Source organism: Bombyx mori, chromosome 6, assembly GCF_030269925.1.
Source record: "Bombyx mori chromosome 6, ASM3026992v2".
Lineage (NCBI taxonomy): Eukaryota > Metazoa > Arthropoda > Insecta > Lepidoptera > Bombycidae > Bombyx > Bombyx mori.
This window is the reverse complement of record NC_085112.1, coordinates 2846032-2858535: the sequence shown is the minus strand read 5'-3', so window position 1 is coordinate 2858535 and position 12504 is coordinate 2846032. Positions and strand designations below refer to the sequence as shown.

The window sequence follows — 12504 nt, the reverse complement described above, 5'->3', positions numbered from 1 at the left end:
TCGCTTCGCTTCGGAAACATTAAAACACACATGAAACCAAAAAAAAAATTAAAAAAAAAATAAAAAAAAGTAGCCTATGTTCATCAGGGACAATGTCGGCTTCTAATGGAAAAAGAATTTTTCAAATCGGTCCAGTAGTTTCGGAGCCTATTCGAAACAAACAAACAAACAAATCTTTCCTCTTTATAATATTAGTGTAGATAAAAGAGAGTCGATCTATCGATAGTTCGCGCTTAAAGGGTTAATGAGCATAATAGACCTTCTATGCCTCACAATTGAACCAATGACGACTAAGCTTATTTTTCTATTACAGACCGGAACTCGAGACAATAAGTAAACTGCAAAACAGCGGATAAATACATCGTTAATTGTTGATTTCATCTATAAATATAATTTATCAATCAAATTTTATTTATGTTAATTTAATACTCTTCAAAGTTGTTTAGCTCGATCACGGATCGCGAGGCTGGGTTGCGACCGGTGATACACCTTTTAAATAGTTCTAAGATATAACGTGCCATTGTGTAAACATATATAAAATTGAATGTATTGTTTTCTTGGTTCTTTATTGTGCATCCTCTTCGTCCTCATCTCTCTATCCTTATCTAAAAGTTTGCTTTGAAACAACCTGTAGCAATGTTGTGAGATTCAGTCATCGTTCTCGTCGAACCCGTCGCTTGTGACGAAGGGCTCGACGAGTTAATTAACCCACAGACACAGCCCACTGAGTTTCTTGCCGATCTTCTCAGTGGGTTGCGTTTCGGATCCGGTGGTAGATTCTGCGAAACTCTGCTCTTGCTAGGGTTGGCGTTAGCAATTCCGTTAGGTTTGAGCCCCGTGAGCTCCTCTACTTGTTAAGGTTATTTTAGTCTCACAAGATCATCAGTTTAGGAAAGAAATAAAATAGTGAGATAACTTAGCTGATTAGGTACTTAGTCACTATCAAAATTTTTTGACGAGAGCGAAAAGTGTTTTTTTTTTTTTTTATTGCTTAGATGGGTGAACGATCTTACAACCCACCTGGTGTTAAGTGGTTACTGGAGCCCATAGACATCGACAAAGTAAATGTGCCACCAACTTTGAGATATAAGTTCTAAAGTCTCAAGTATAGTTACAACGGTTGCCCCACCCTTCAAACCGAAACGCATTACTGCTTCACGGCAGAAATAGGCAGGGTGGTGGTACTTACCCGCGCGGACTCACAAGAGGTATTACCACCCACGGAATAGATATTTATCTATTCCGTGTTACCACCAGTAATTACGCAAATTATAATTTTGCGATAATGGACGATTATAAAAAAAGAAACACAATAACATTCGCATAATTCATAAAAATTCTTACAACGGATATTAGTATAAATTTAACATTCCTTTTTATTTCTATCATAAAACATAATTATGGTAATTGAACAAAGATAAGCAGTAAGTATGTTTTTGTTCGGGAACAAAATGTAATATTTCGGGCCGTGTTTGCCAAAGCCCAAAGATGAATGTTACTACGTGAATTTCGCTTTGAGACACGAGTTCTTAATTGTATTGCTTACTCGCTGATACACCTTCGGACCGGACCTCATGATTGTTTCAGGGCAGAAATAGAGAGGATATTTCTACTTATCCGTGCAGGATTACACTACTAATAGGTGTCTAAACTTTATAAATTACGCTCTTATTTAATATATGACCTGCCTATCTTCCTTAAAGGGTTATTCTGGCTTCACCCTTATTGGCGGCCATGCTCGCGGGACTCGACCTAAAAGAATTTGCTGACTTCTGCCCTAGCAAGAGTTGTGCTTCGCTGAATCTACCTCCAGATCGAAATCGCGGCTCCCTGACAAGATTCGGCGAAAATTTCAGTGGTTCGTATCTGTGGCTGGATACAATTTTACGTAGAACTCTTCGTCGCATTCGACTAGTTCGACGAGAACGGTGACCGGTGCTTGGAATGTCTAAAAGCACCGGAAGTAGATCGAATGAATCTGAAATGACATGTTTAAGGCAAGACATGGAGCATGCATTTTAAGGCGACCACGATATATTAAGCTTCAGGCCAATCCGGGATATTAAATTTCGTTTTTCCTATTTTTATAATTACGGACTTCCATACAATTATTGATACGTTATTTTATTTCCCTAGGCAGTGAATATTTAAAAAACCTTCCTTTTAATCAGCCCGCTACTGATGCTTACTTCCATTGCAATATTGTAACACGCTACAGTTTTTGATAGCTATTATTCCAATTTACCTTAAGTTTCGATAACCTTGTCTCAAATCTATGAATTTCGCAAACCTGTAACGAAGATAGTAGCAGATTTTTTAATCTCTTCTAGCCAGTGAAACAGCATCGCGGATTTTATGATAATCAAAAAGTAGCATCTGTCTGTCATCTGAGAACGAACCAATGGCTGAATTAATCTCGGGTTTTTTTTCAACGCTTAGAATTCTTTGAGTCGACACTCCGAACACACATTACGTATAGTAGTACAAAGCACGTTTTAACATAATCTTTCGACTGTTGCTTAACAAAAGCGTCAATGTTACCCACTGAGTTTCTCGCCGGATCTTCTCAGTGGGTCGCGTTTCCGATCCGGTTGTAGATTCAGCGAAGCACTGCTTTTGCTAGGGTAAATGTTAGCAATTCTCTGGGGTTAAGCCTATGCGCTCACCTACCTGTCCGCGCGAAGTCAGAATAGCCCCTTAGGCTACCAACGATTGGGTAGGGGAAAAAATACATAGATTTTGCATCGCAGGATCTTACAATAAGATCAATCTTAGCTTTTAGTTTTTTTTTAGATTTACCGGTTGCTATGACAATTATTTTTATTGCTGATTGTAAGAAAGGGCGACAATCTCGAAAAACTTCTCATTACCGGCAAAGTGGAAGGAAAGAGGCCGAGAGGGCGTAGTCCCATGCGCTGGTCCGATCAGATTAAGACGACTTTGGAATCCAGCGTCAATGTCGCTGTCCACTGCGCGGAGGACAGGAGTAAATGGAGGAATATAGTCCTAACAAAAGTGCTCCGTAAAGGTCACGACGCAGGTCCTCAGCACTGAGGAATACGACGCACGGAGGAGGATTCTAAGAAAGACACCTTATTGATTTTTTATGGTGTTTTGTTTTTTTTACTTTCACACAAACCTTGATCCGACAATCACAAACACAATGAGAATGAAATCATTCAAATAAGTCGTCGAGCCGTCCTCAATTATTCCTCTTTTAGACCTGTGAAAATTAGTCTTTACTTATACATAAGATTTACTGGTGGTAGAACGTCTTGTGGGTCTGCACGGTAGGTACCACCACCCTGCCTATTTCTGCCGTGCAGCATCGTGTGTTTTGTTTTGTGTTGGTGTGGTCCTACCTAAGCTGAGAGGCTATATCAGCGTAGCCTTAACTAGTAGGTGAGCTCACGGGGCTCAAACCTGATGACTGCTGCAGCATCAGGCGACATTTACGTTATTTATGTTTATGGGCTTCGGTAACCACTTAGCACCAGGTGGGCCGTGAGCTCGTCCCATCTTAGCAATAAATAAAAACATAATGAATACATTTTATTCCACGTCTTTAATTAACATAATTTATATAGTACAATGGCTATAAAACTTGTGAAAAAATGTTATCTGATTAATTGAGTGAATAATTTAGCGGGTCTTTGTTAAAGTGAAACATTCCACTGCAAAAAACGTGAGCTTTTATGTATTTCTAAGCTTACTAGAGGTCAAGCTCTCGAAAAGACCTCTTCACGTAAAAGTTTTTTCGCTAAAAGCGTTACAGTATCAACCCATCAAAGAGGCATACGCTAATCGTTCTAACCTATAACAATGTCTATAGTAATCTGGTGCAAGTCAGAAGCTGTTACTGTTACAAACCAAAAGTATTTTGTAGTTATAGCCCGCTTTTTACGGATTTTTTCTTACAAATAGACTAATTAGAAATACAGCTAACGTAAATAACAAAATTTGAAGTTCAAACTTAACTTTGTAACTTTACTGAGATCTTAGAACTTATATCTCAAGGTGGGCGGCGGCATTTACGTTGTAGATGTCTATGGGCTCCAGTAACAACTAAACACCAGGTGGGCTGTGAGCTCATCCAACCTCTTATGCAATAAAAAAAGTGTGTGTGTCCGCTCCGACGCACGACTGGAGTTTACTGGATATAAATATAAATTTGTGTCAGTTGAATACAGTAAAATATGGAAGTTACGTATTCTAGTGAGAATGATCCGGGAGTTGCGGAACACGTGGATGCGGTAATTAAGTAAGTCTATATAATTCACTTTTACAATTAATATATAAGTTGTCCATTCACTGATAGAAGGAATTGTTTATATTTAATAAGCTTTATTAATAAATGATTTGTAGCGGGTTATATTCGGGTATCAACCCACTAACAGTTGATACGTTCAGGAATCGAACCCGAACGGCGTCCGGCCACAAGCAAAACGATGTCGGTAAATTAAACGAAACAATACGAGAAATAGTTCTATATTACGACAACACGATACACTACAGATTATTAACAAATTAACGAGACACAAAACAAACGACTAACAAATATATGAAAATACAATAATGAGAGAAACGCGCGATCAGTACGAGGCTTTGTGGCGGACTGCCGGCGCAGCAGCCCGGCGTCACCTGCGATAACGCGGCCGCGCGTTGGCTCCTGATTGGCGCGCGCACGCATCACGCAATCAGGAGCCAATCAGGCGCATAACGCATTTCGTGTGACATGCTATACTCTCTAGTACGATTTTGGTCCCCATAATTTTCATACCCCGGGCCTATATATGTAAATCGATTCTTAAGGAGTAAACTCCAAAAATAAAAATCAAAAGTCTAAATCTTATAAAGAAATCGTAGGCAGCGACTTGACTGTACCATGGTATTCTGACGTCCACGAGCGAAGGTGACCACTCACCATCAGGTCTACCGTATGTTCTACTTTGTCTATATTGACATTTTTTTAAAAGATTTAAAATTTACCACGTACCTTATTTTTTTAATATAATTTCATTACAATAACCACATTCAAGTTTAGCCCGTGAATTGCACCAGACCCGAGGTTGCAGATGAAAAACATTTACTTACTCTTACTTCTAAATTGTAACATATAACAGACATTTCTGCCTTAGCAGATAGATTGTAATAATTGTGTAATTTATACGGAGCTTATTGTGAATATTCCTGAAAAATAAGACGTGAATTGTTCTGCCTCCTAAAAGAAGCAGATCCAATAAGTGTGATGAAGTTTTTTGTTTTCAATTCAATGTTATGAAATCGTGGGCACGCGAGATCCGTGTTAAAATAATCTTAAAATGTTACAGTTCCAAAGTTTAAATGAACAAAAATAATAAAAATTAATCACAATAACCGAAAAATTGTTACAGTTTGACCAAATTTCTGAGTTTTTCTTAAATGGCCATAATTTCCAAACTGCACGTGATAAAAAAAAATTTCTGATTTTTATCATGATGCTTACAATCAATTCTGTCACCCGATTTCGGCTTGACGTTACAGTTCTGGGACACCCTGTGTATACATAGCAAACAAACAGTGTAAGAACAAACAAACCTGTTCATTACACGAATGTTTGTTGTGGGAATCGAACCTACGACCGTAGACGCAACAGTCGGGAACTCTACCTACTGCAATACAAAGTGACCAATGATGAATTTTGTTCATCCTTTGCTTAGACAATACTATAGAGACTAAACAGTCGACGTCGCCCAAAGCACGTCATTACGGATCCTCCCGATCCATTAACGGTGCTTTTAGGCACCACAAGCACCGGTCACCGTCCTCGTCGAACCCGTCGCTTGCGACGAAGGGCTCGACGAGCGAATTAACCCATAGACACAGCCCACTGAGTTTCTCGCCGGATCTTCTCAGTGGGTCGCGTTTCCGATCCGGTGGTAGATTCTGCGAAGCACTACTCTTGCTAGGGTCAATGTTAGCAACACTCCGGTTTGAGTCCCGTGAGCTCACCTACACACGTTAGGGTGAAGCTGAAATAGCCTCTCAAGGAAAAAAAAACTATAGAGTTTCGCGAATTTGAACTTTAGCTTTCTGATTTCGAAATATTTAAGTTACGATAATTCTCTCAAGCAGTTCCCAATCCTATCCAAAAAGTATTCCAATAGGTTTATCCTATTAAATCCTATTCCTTCGGAGGAAGGTTCATAATCTGGTTTTAACTAAACTACGTAGTAAGGGATAATGATAAAGGTAAGAGCCAAAGTTACCGGCTTACGTTTAAATCCCTGAAATATTCTTGATCCATTTAAAATGTTAATTAACTTTTCTTTTTTCGTTCCTTATTAAAATTTATTCCGGGTAAAATTTTAAATAAATTTAGACACAGGCATATCGGACGGTAAATTTTCTTGTGTGTGTTTTAATGTAAAAATGCTAAAGGCTTATAAGAAAAAACAACACGAAATCTATTATAAGTTAAATTAATGTGAATTCGTCGTGACCTAAAGGATAAGAAGTCCGCTACATTCGTTTATAGCGATGCAACGGTGTTCGAATCTCGCAGGCAAGTACTAATTTTTCCTAATAAAATACGTGGTGGTAGGACTTTTTGTGAGTCCGCACGAGTAGGTACAACCGCCCTGCCTATTTCTGCCGTGAAGCAGTAATGCGTTTTGGTTTGAAGGGTGGGGAAGCCGTTCTAACTGTACTGAGACCTTACAATTCATATCTCAAGTTGGGTGGCGGCATTTACGTTGTAGATTTCTATAGGCTCCGGTAACCACTTAACACCCATTTAAGCAATAAATAAAAAGGTGATTAAAGCTTTAATCCGTTTTCAATTGGAAGTACAATGCTGATTCTTCTAAAATAAGTGTGGCAGCACTAAAATAAGTCTTCTAAAATAAGTCCCGTGCCCTCGAAGTGAGCACCCGTCAGACCAGACCTGAGAGGGTTTGCCAATATTTACCTTGATAAGAGCAATGCTTCACTGAATCTAACTATGAGATCAGAATTGCGGTGAATATTTAAAAAAAAACCCTCACTTTTCCCCCGTTAGTGATGCTTACTTCTAATGCAATCTTTTAATGCGCTACTGTTTGTGATAATTGCATTCCAATGTTTCAATAGCGTCTCATATATCTGAATTCCATAACCACGTAACGAAGATAATAGCAGACTAGTGATATCTTCTAGCCCAATGCAATAGTACCGCAGATTTTATGGTAATTAAAAAGTAGCGTCTGTCTACCCTCTAAGAACGAACCAATCGTTGTACTTAATCTGCCAAAGATAATGCAGAGATGGAAGCGTTCACAAATTTTAATAAAGGACTGAGGAAGGCGTGTGTATCATTAATCATTTACATAAATAGCAGACTAATAATAATAATTAACATAACATGCATTCCCGAAATACCTTTTTTTTCCGGACCGGAGAAAATTGCCATTAATTTAATTAAATTGCCCTATTCGTGCAGCGGGTGAGGTATGTGGGAGTCGAACCTCACTAAAAACTCCTTCCGTTCACAGCCGGCGCCCTACCCCCGACCGAGCCGAAGCCCAGTCGGAGTTATTGAGATGGCGAACGGAGGGACAGGTTTTACGCAGAGCATATTACATCCAGATGCCTAAACGACCTAGTGATTATGAAACAAAACTTGCTTTATCACGCTACAGTAGGCAGCGGCTTAGCAGCTTGGCTCTGCCCCTGACTTTGCTGACGTCCATGGGCGACGGTAACCACTCACCATCAGGTGGGCCGTATGCTCGTCTGGCTACAAGTGAAATAAAAAATAAAAAAACTCGTAAAAATTAATGTATTAGAAAAAGATGAAAAAATGAATTAATTAAAACGTATGATTGTGGCTGAAATTTGTGTAGAAATCTCACTGTGCAGTATTCTGATCAGTCAGTCACAGGTGTACTATGAACCAATCGTAAATTTTTAACGAACCTATACATACATACCATACGACTCATAAAATATACAATAACTAAAATGGCTTTAGTATGCAAAACTTATTTTATAACGTAGGTATACGAACAAATTTTGTCTTTCAGATTTCTCAACAATAACGTTTCATTTAGTAAAATTAAAAATCAAACCCGCAAAATTATAATTTTCGTAATTACTGGTGGTAGGACCTCTTGTGAGTCCGCGCGGGTAGGTACCACCAACCTGCCTATTTCTGCCGTGAAGCAGTAATGCGTTTCGGTTTGATGGGCGGGACAGCCGTTGTAACTATACTGAGACCTTAGAACTGATATCTCAAGGTGGGTGGCGCATTTACGTCGTAGATGTCTATGAGCTCCAGTAACCACTTAACACCAGGTGGACGGTGAGCTCGTCCACCAATCTAAGCAATAAAAAAAAAAGTTATCAGAGATATTATTTATTTAATTTTCGTTCATGACCCTTTTTTCTCATAATACCTCGTCTAGATTTCAGCAAAAAGACATTTGTTCATTTTTACTATGGTAAGATTTTTATTATGTTTTTCACTTCTATTTCTCTACAGAAGCCCCTAATTCGTTTCTTTAATACATGTGTTAGGATAGGCTCCTCTTTTAAATATTTTCAATGCGTAGATCAGTGGACACTGTAGGAATGTCATTGATATTTAAATCTTCAAGACGGACAGCTCGTGAACTCATATCGTGTTATCATAAAGTAGGTTTCTTTTTTTTTTGTTTTTTTTTTTTTTAGTCAGGAGGAAATCGCCGGACTTCCGCCCTTTTCTGGGGATACCGGGCGGGGTATGTCAGAGTCGAACTGACTAAAACCTCCTGTCGCTCAACAACCGACGTCCAAACCTCGCATGAGACAGAACTCATAACAAGGCAAAGGGGGGAAAGTGAAGCGTTTAGTGCGGAGCCCATGTCTCCCATCACCCTCCCCCTCGGGACGCCACGACCACCAGCCCTCTCGGTCAGTAGATTGTCCGAAGCCCGCCTAGATGGCGCCAGTTAGAGTGGGTTACCCTACGGAATACCCCGCTGGGCCAGAACCAGCGTGGGTCGAGGATAGCCGGCCTTCCATCACCCGGATGCTCTTGCGTAAAACGCGTGCAGAGCAGCTTGCACGTCGTCTTCTTAGGCCCCCCTCGCCGGTCCCCAGACCGACATGTGAGGGCCAGGGCTTGGGCGAGATCCGCCTCCCTGGCCCCCGCTCGACGGCGGCGGGATTGTGCATCTCTCATGCGCCCCGCCGCCTCTTTCTGCGAGATGGTGCACTCGCAGAAGTCGAGCATCGCCTTCCACGACTCGTCGTCGCCGAGCATCGATGCCACAACACTCGGCAACGACAAGTCGGTTCCTATTTTTGCGACGAGGACACGGCGCCACCCCTCCCATGCGGGGCAGGCGACGAGCGTATGCTCTGCCGTGTCCAAGTCGCAACCACAATGGTGGCACTCTGCCGTCGGCTCGGCTGTGATCCGGTGCAGGAACTCACCGAAACAACCATGCCCAGTGAGCACCTGCGTGAGCCGGAAAGTGAGGCGTCCTTTGTCACGATTCACCTAATCCACAAGGACCGGGCGAATCGCCTCGACCGTCCTACGACCAGCCGAAGGATCAGCCAGCCGTCTGGACCATAACTCCAGCACGGACCGCCGAGATTGGGCCCTCCGCGCTCTGACCACACTGGGGCTGGAACGCACCACGCCCCGGGCACGAAGGTCAGCCCGCCACTTATAGTCAGCGGCGAGCGCCTCCGCTTCCAGAACCCAAGGCGGCGTCCCAGCCAGTACACACGCCGCCTCAAAGGAGATGGTGCGATAACCACGGATGACCCTGACCGCGATGGTGCGTTGCGGCCGTTGCAGCAGCTTCGCCACCCCCACGGCTAGGGACTGGCGCCACACGGGCGCCCCGTATAGGGCCATTGATCGCACCACCCCCGTATAGAGACGGCGCGTCACCTGGTCAGGCCCCCCGACGTTGGGCAGAAGCTGGCTTAGCGCGCCAGCCACCCCCAACAAACGAGGGACCAGGTTCTGAAAGTGAGATCATAAAGTAAGTAATTATTTTTTTTATTGCTTAAATAAGTGGACGCGATCACGGCACGTTAAGTCGTTATTGGAACCCATAGACACCTACAAACTACTGCTACCTTTACTGGTGGTAGGATCTCTTGTGAGTCCGCACGGGAGGTACCACCGCTCTGCCTATTTCTGCCGTAAAGCAGTAATGCGTTTCGGTTTGTAGGGTGGGGCAGCCGTTGTAACTATACTGAGACCTTAGAACTTATATCTCAAGGTGGGAGGCGTATTTACGTTGTAGATGTCTATGGGCTCCAGTAACCACTTAACACCAGGTGGACTGCGAGCTCGTCCACCCATCTAAGCAATAAAAAAAACATATAAATGCTCCCGCCTTGAGACATGAGTTGTAATTCTCAGTTTTTTACAGTACAACGGCTGCCCCATCCTTCAAATCGAAACGCATTACCGCTTCACGGCAGAAATGGGGGCATTGATACCTAATTTATACCCGAATGGCGGGCTCATAATGACACCTTACTACCAGTGAAAGGGTTAGTCGAATACGCTATAAAAAAAATCGGTTGTCTGTAAAATCGGTTTACTGACGATAGTTGAACGTGACAAGGTCATAAGAAAATACTGATGGAATGGTTTCATTTTTCAAAAGAAAATTTTAATTTTATTTGTTTGATAGATATTTTGTAAGGACAATTGACACCACATTCACTTTTCACTGAACTTCATACTTGACGTAAACATGTAAATGTATTATTGTATAGCAGCTGTCCACGCATCGCTCGATGCATCGCTCGCTCAAGTAAGAGAGAGACAGATGTCGAACGCTGCCGAACGCGGAGGCCGATTGTGCCTCTTTGTCGCTCGTTGCGCGCTCTCGCTTGCACTTCAAGCCTTAAATGGAACGCCTCAATGAGTCATGTTTTTTCGTGCGTGCAGCCGGCTCCATCGAATTATAAGACGCTATCACGTCAAAAATACTCAAAGCTAAATAAACAATCCGCTTACACGTACTAGGTCAGCTTTTGTTTTTTTCCTCTCAAAACCAAAACGAATTACACTTGCACGCTGCACATTCACACATACGACATTCAGATCTCAAAAATGACATGTCCTACTTCAAACGAGGCCTGTGGAAAGTACTTAATGGTAGGCAGTGGCTTGGCTCTGCCCCTGGCATTGCTGAAGCCCATGGGCGACGGTAGTCACTCACCATTAGGTTGGTCGTATGTTTGTCCGCCTACAAGGGATATAAAAAAAAAAACATCAAAAATCGAAGTTCGAATGTTTAAAGCTAAAAAAAAGTGTAGATTCTAGTAGATTTCCAAATTGGACATCTATGTAACGTGTACTCATGCAAATTGAATTTTCATTGTATTGAATACCTGACATATCTGACTTGGTAACAAAAAAAAAGAAATGTAAAGGACAGTTGTGACACGTAATTGAATGCATCGGCTATAGAAAAACTGAGAACTACTCGTACCTAATAAATGTGGGGGCTATCTATTCAGGTTGGACCAGTGAAACGGTTATTGACTTCACACAAACTTAATTTTTATTATGTCTTTCTAAATCTGTGTAACTAAAATATAACACCATTGTGGGCAGGACCTGAATACGGCGGAGCATACACTCGCTGTCTGCCCCGCTTGGGAGGTGCAGCGCCGTGTCCTGATCGCCAAGATAGGACCTGACTTGTCGCTGCCTGGCGTCGTGGCGTCGATGCTTGGCGGCGATGAGTCCTGGAGGGCTATGCTCAACTTCTCCGAGTGCACCATCTCGCAGAAGGAGGCGGCGGGGCAAGTGAAGCAAAGCTCTCCTCCCTACGCAGAAACCCGCCGCCGCCGAGCAGGGGGTCGGCACCGGGGTCGTATCCGTGACCCGGCCCCCTAAGAGCTCAGAGATTCAGCGAAGCACTAGTCTTTCTTGGACGAGTGTTAGCAATTTTCTCAGGTCGAGCCCGTGAGCTCACCTACCGGTCCGCATGAAATTGGAATAGCCCCTTAAGCTACCAACGATTAGGTACGGGAAAAAGTACATATTTGAGTCTATAATTATGTAAGTGTTATTTGTTATATATTAATAAATTTTTGAACATCGACAGTTATTAGAGGTTCATATAGGTAGCTACCGGTGTAGACCGGTAAGGGTAACGCCACCTATCGCCGAATAGTCGAACAAATATCGAAGGATCTAGTAGCACGTAGAACTCTCGAGAAGTACAACGCCATCTATTGTCAGATAGCGGAAACGCAATACTCGAAATGTGTGGAATATTTTCGTTAATTCTAGGGATGTGGTATCGGCTATAAAAGTTTGTGAAGTGTTTTAAGTGCTAATACAGTGTTAACTTGTACTTCGGTAGATTTTTTTATTTATCCCGAACTCCAGCGCGTTACTATATTTTAACGAATTATTTTAATGAAACAATAAGTCTGTTTATGATCGCAACGCACTCCCGTTGCATTATCGTAAAATACCGAAATAATGAGTAGCGCATTAAACGCTCATCTAACTTT

General features: G+C 42.1%; 1 protein-coding gene across 4 annotated transcripts in view; it reads left to right on the top strand.

The window, feature by feature from the left end:
- The window catches only part of LOC101735342 (neuropeptide CCHamide-1), a 37938-nt gene extending 37384 nt beyond the window's left edge, over positions 1-554 (top strand). For all 4 annotated transcript variants that reach the window (XM_038011800.2, XM_062668963.1, XM_062668962.1 and 1 more), the window contains exon 7: positions 314-554. In XM_038011800.2, coding sequence (XP_037867728.1) covers positions 314-337 — 24 coding nt within the window. In that variant the 3' untranslated portion in view covers positions 338-554. The remainder of the gene's footprint in view (positions 1-313) is intronic.
- Positions 555-12504: the final 11950 nt, after the last annotated feature.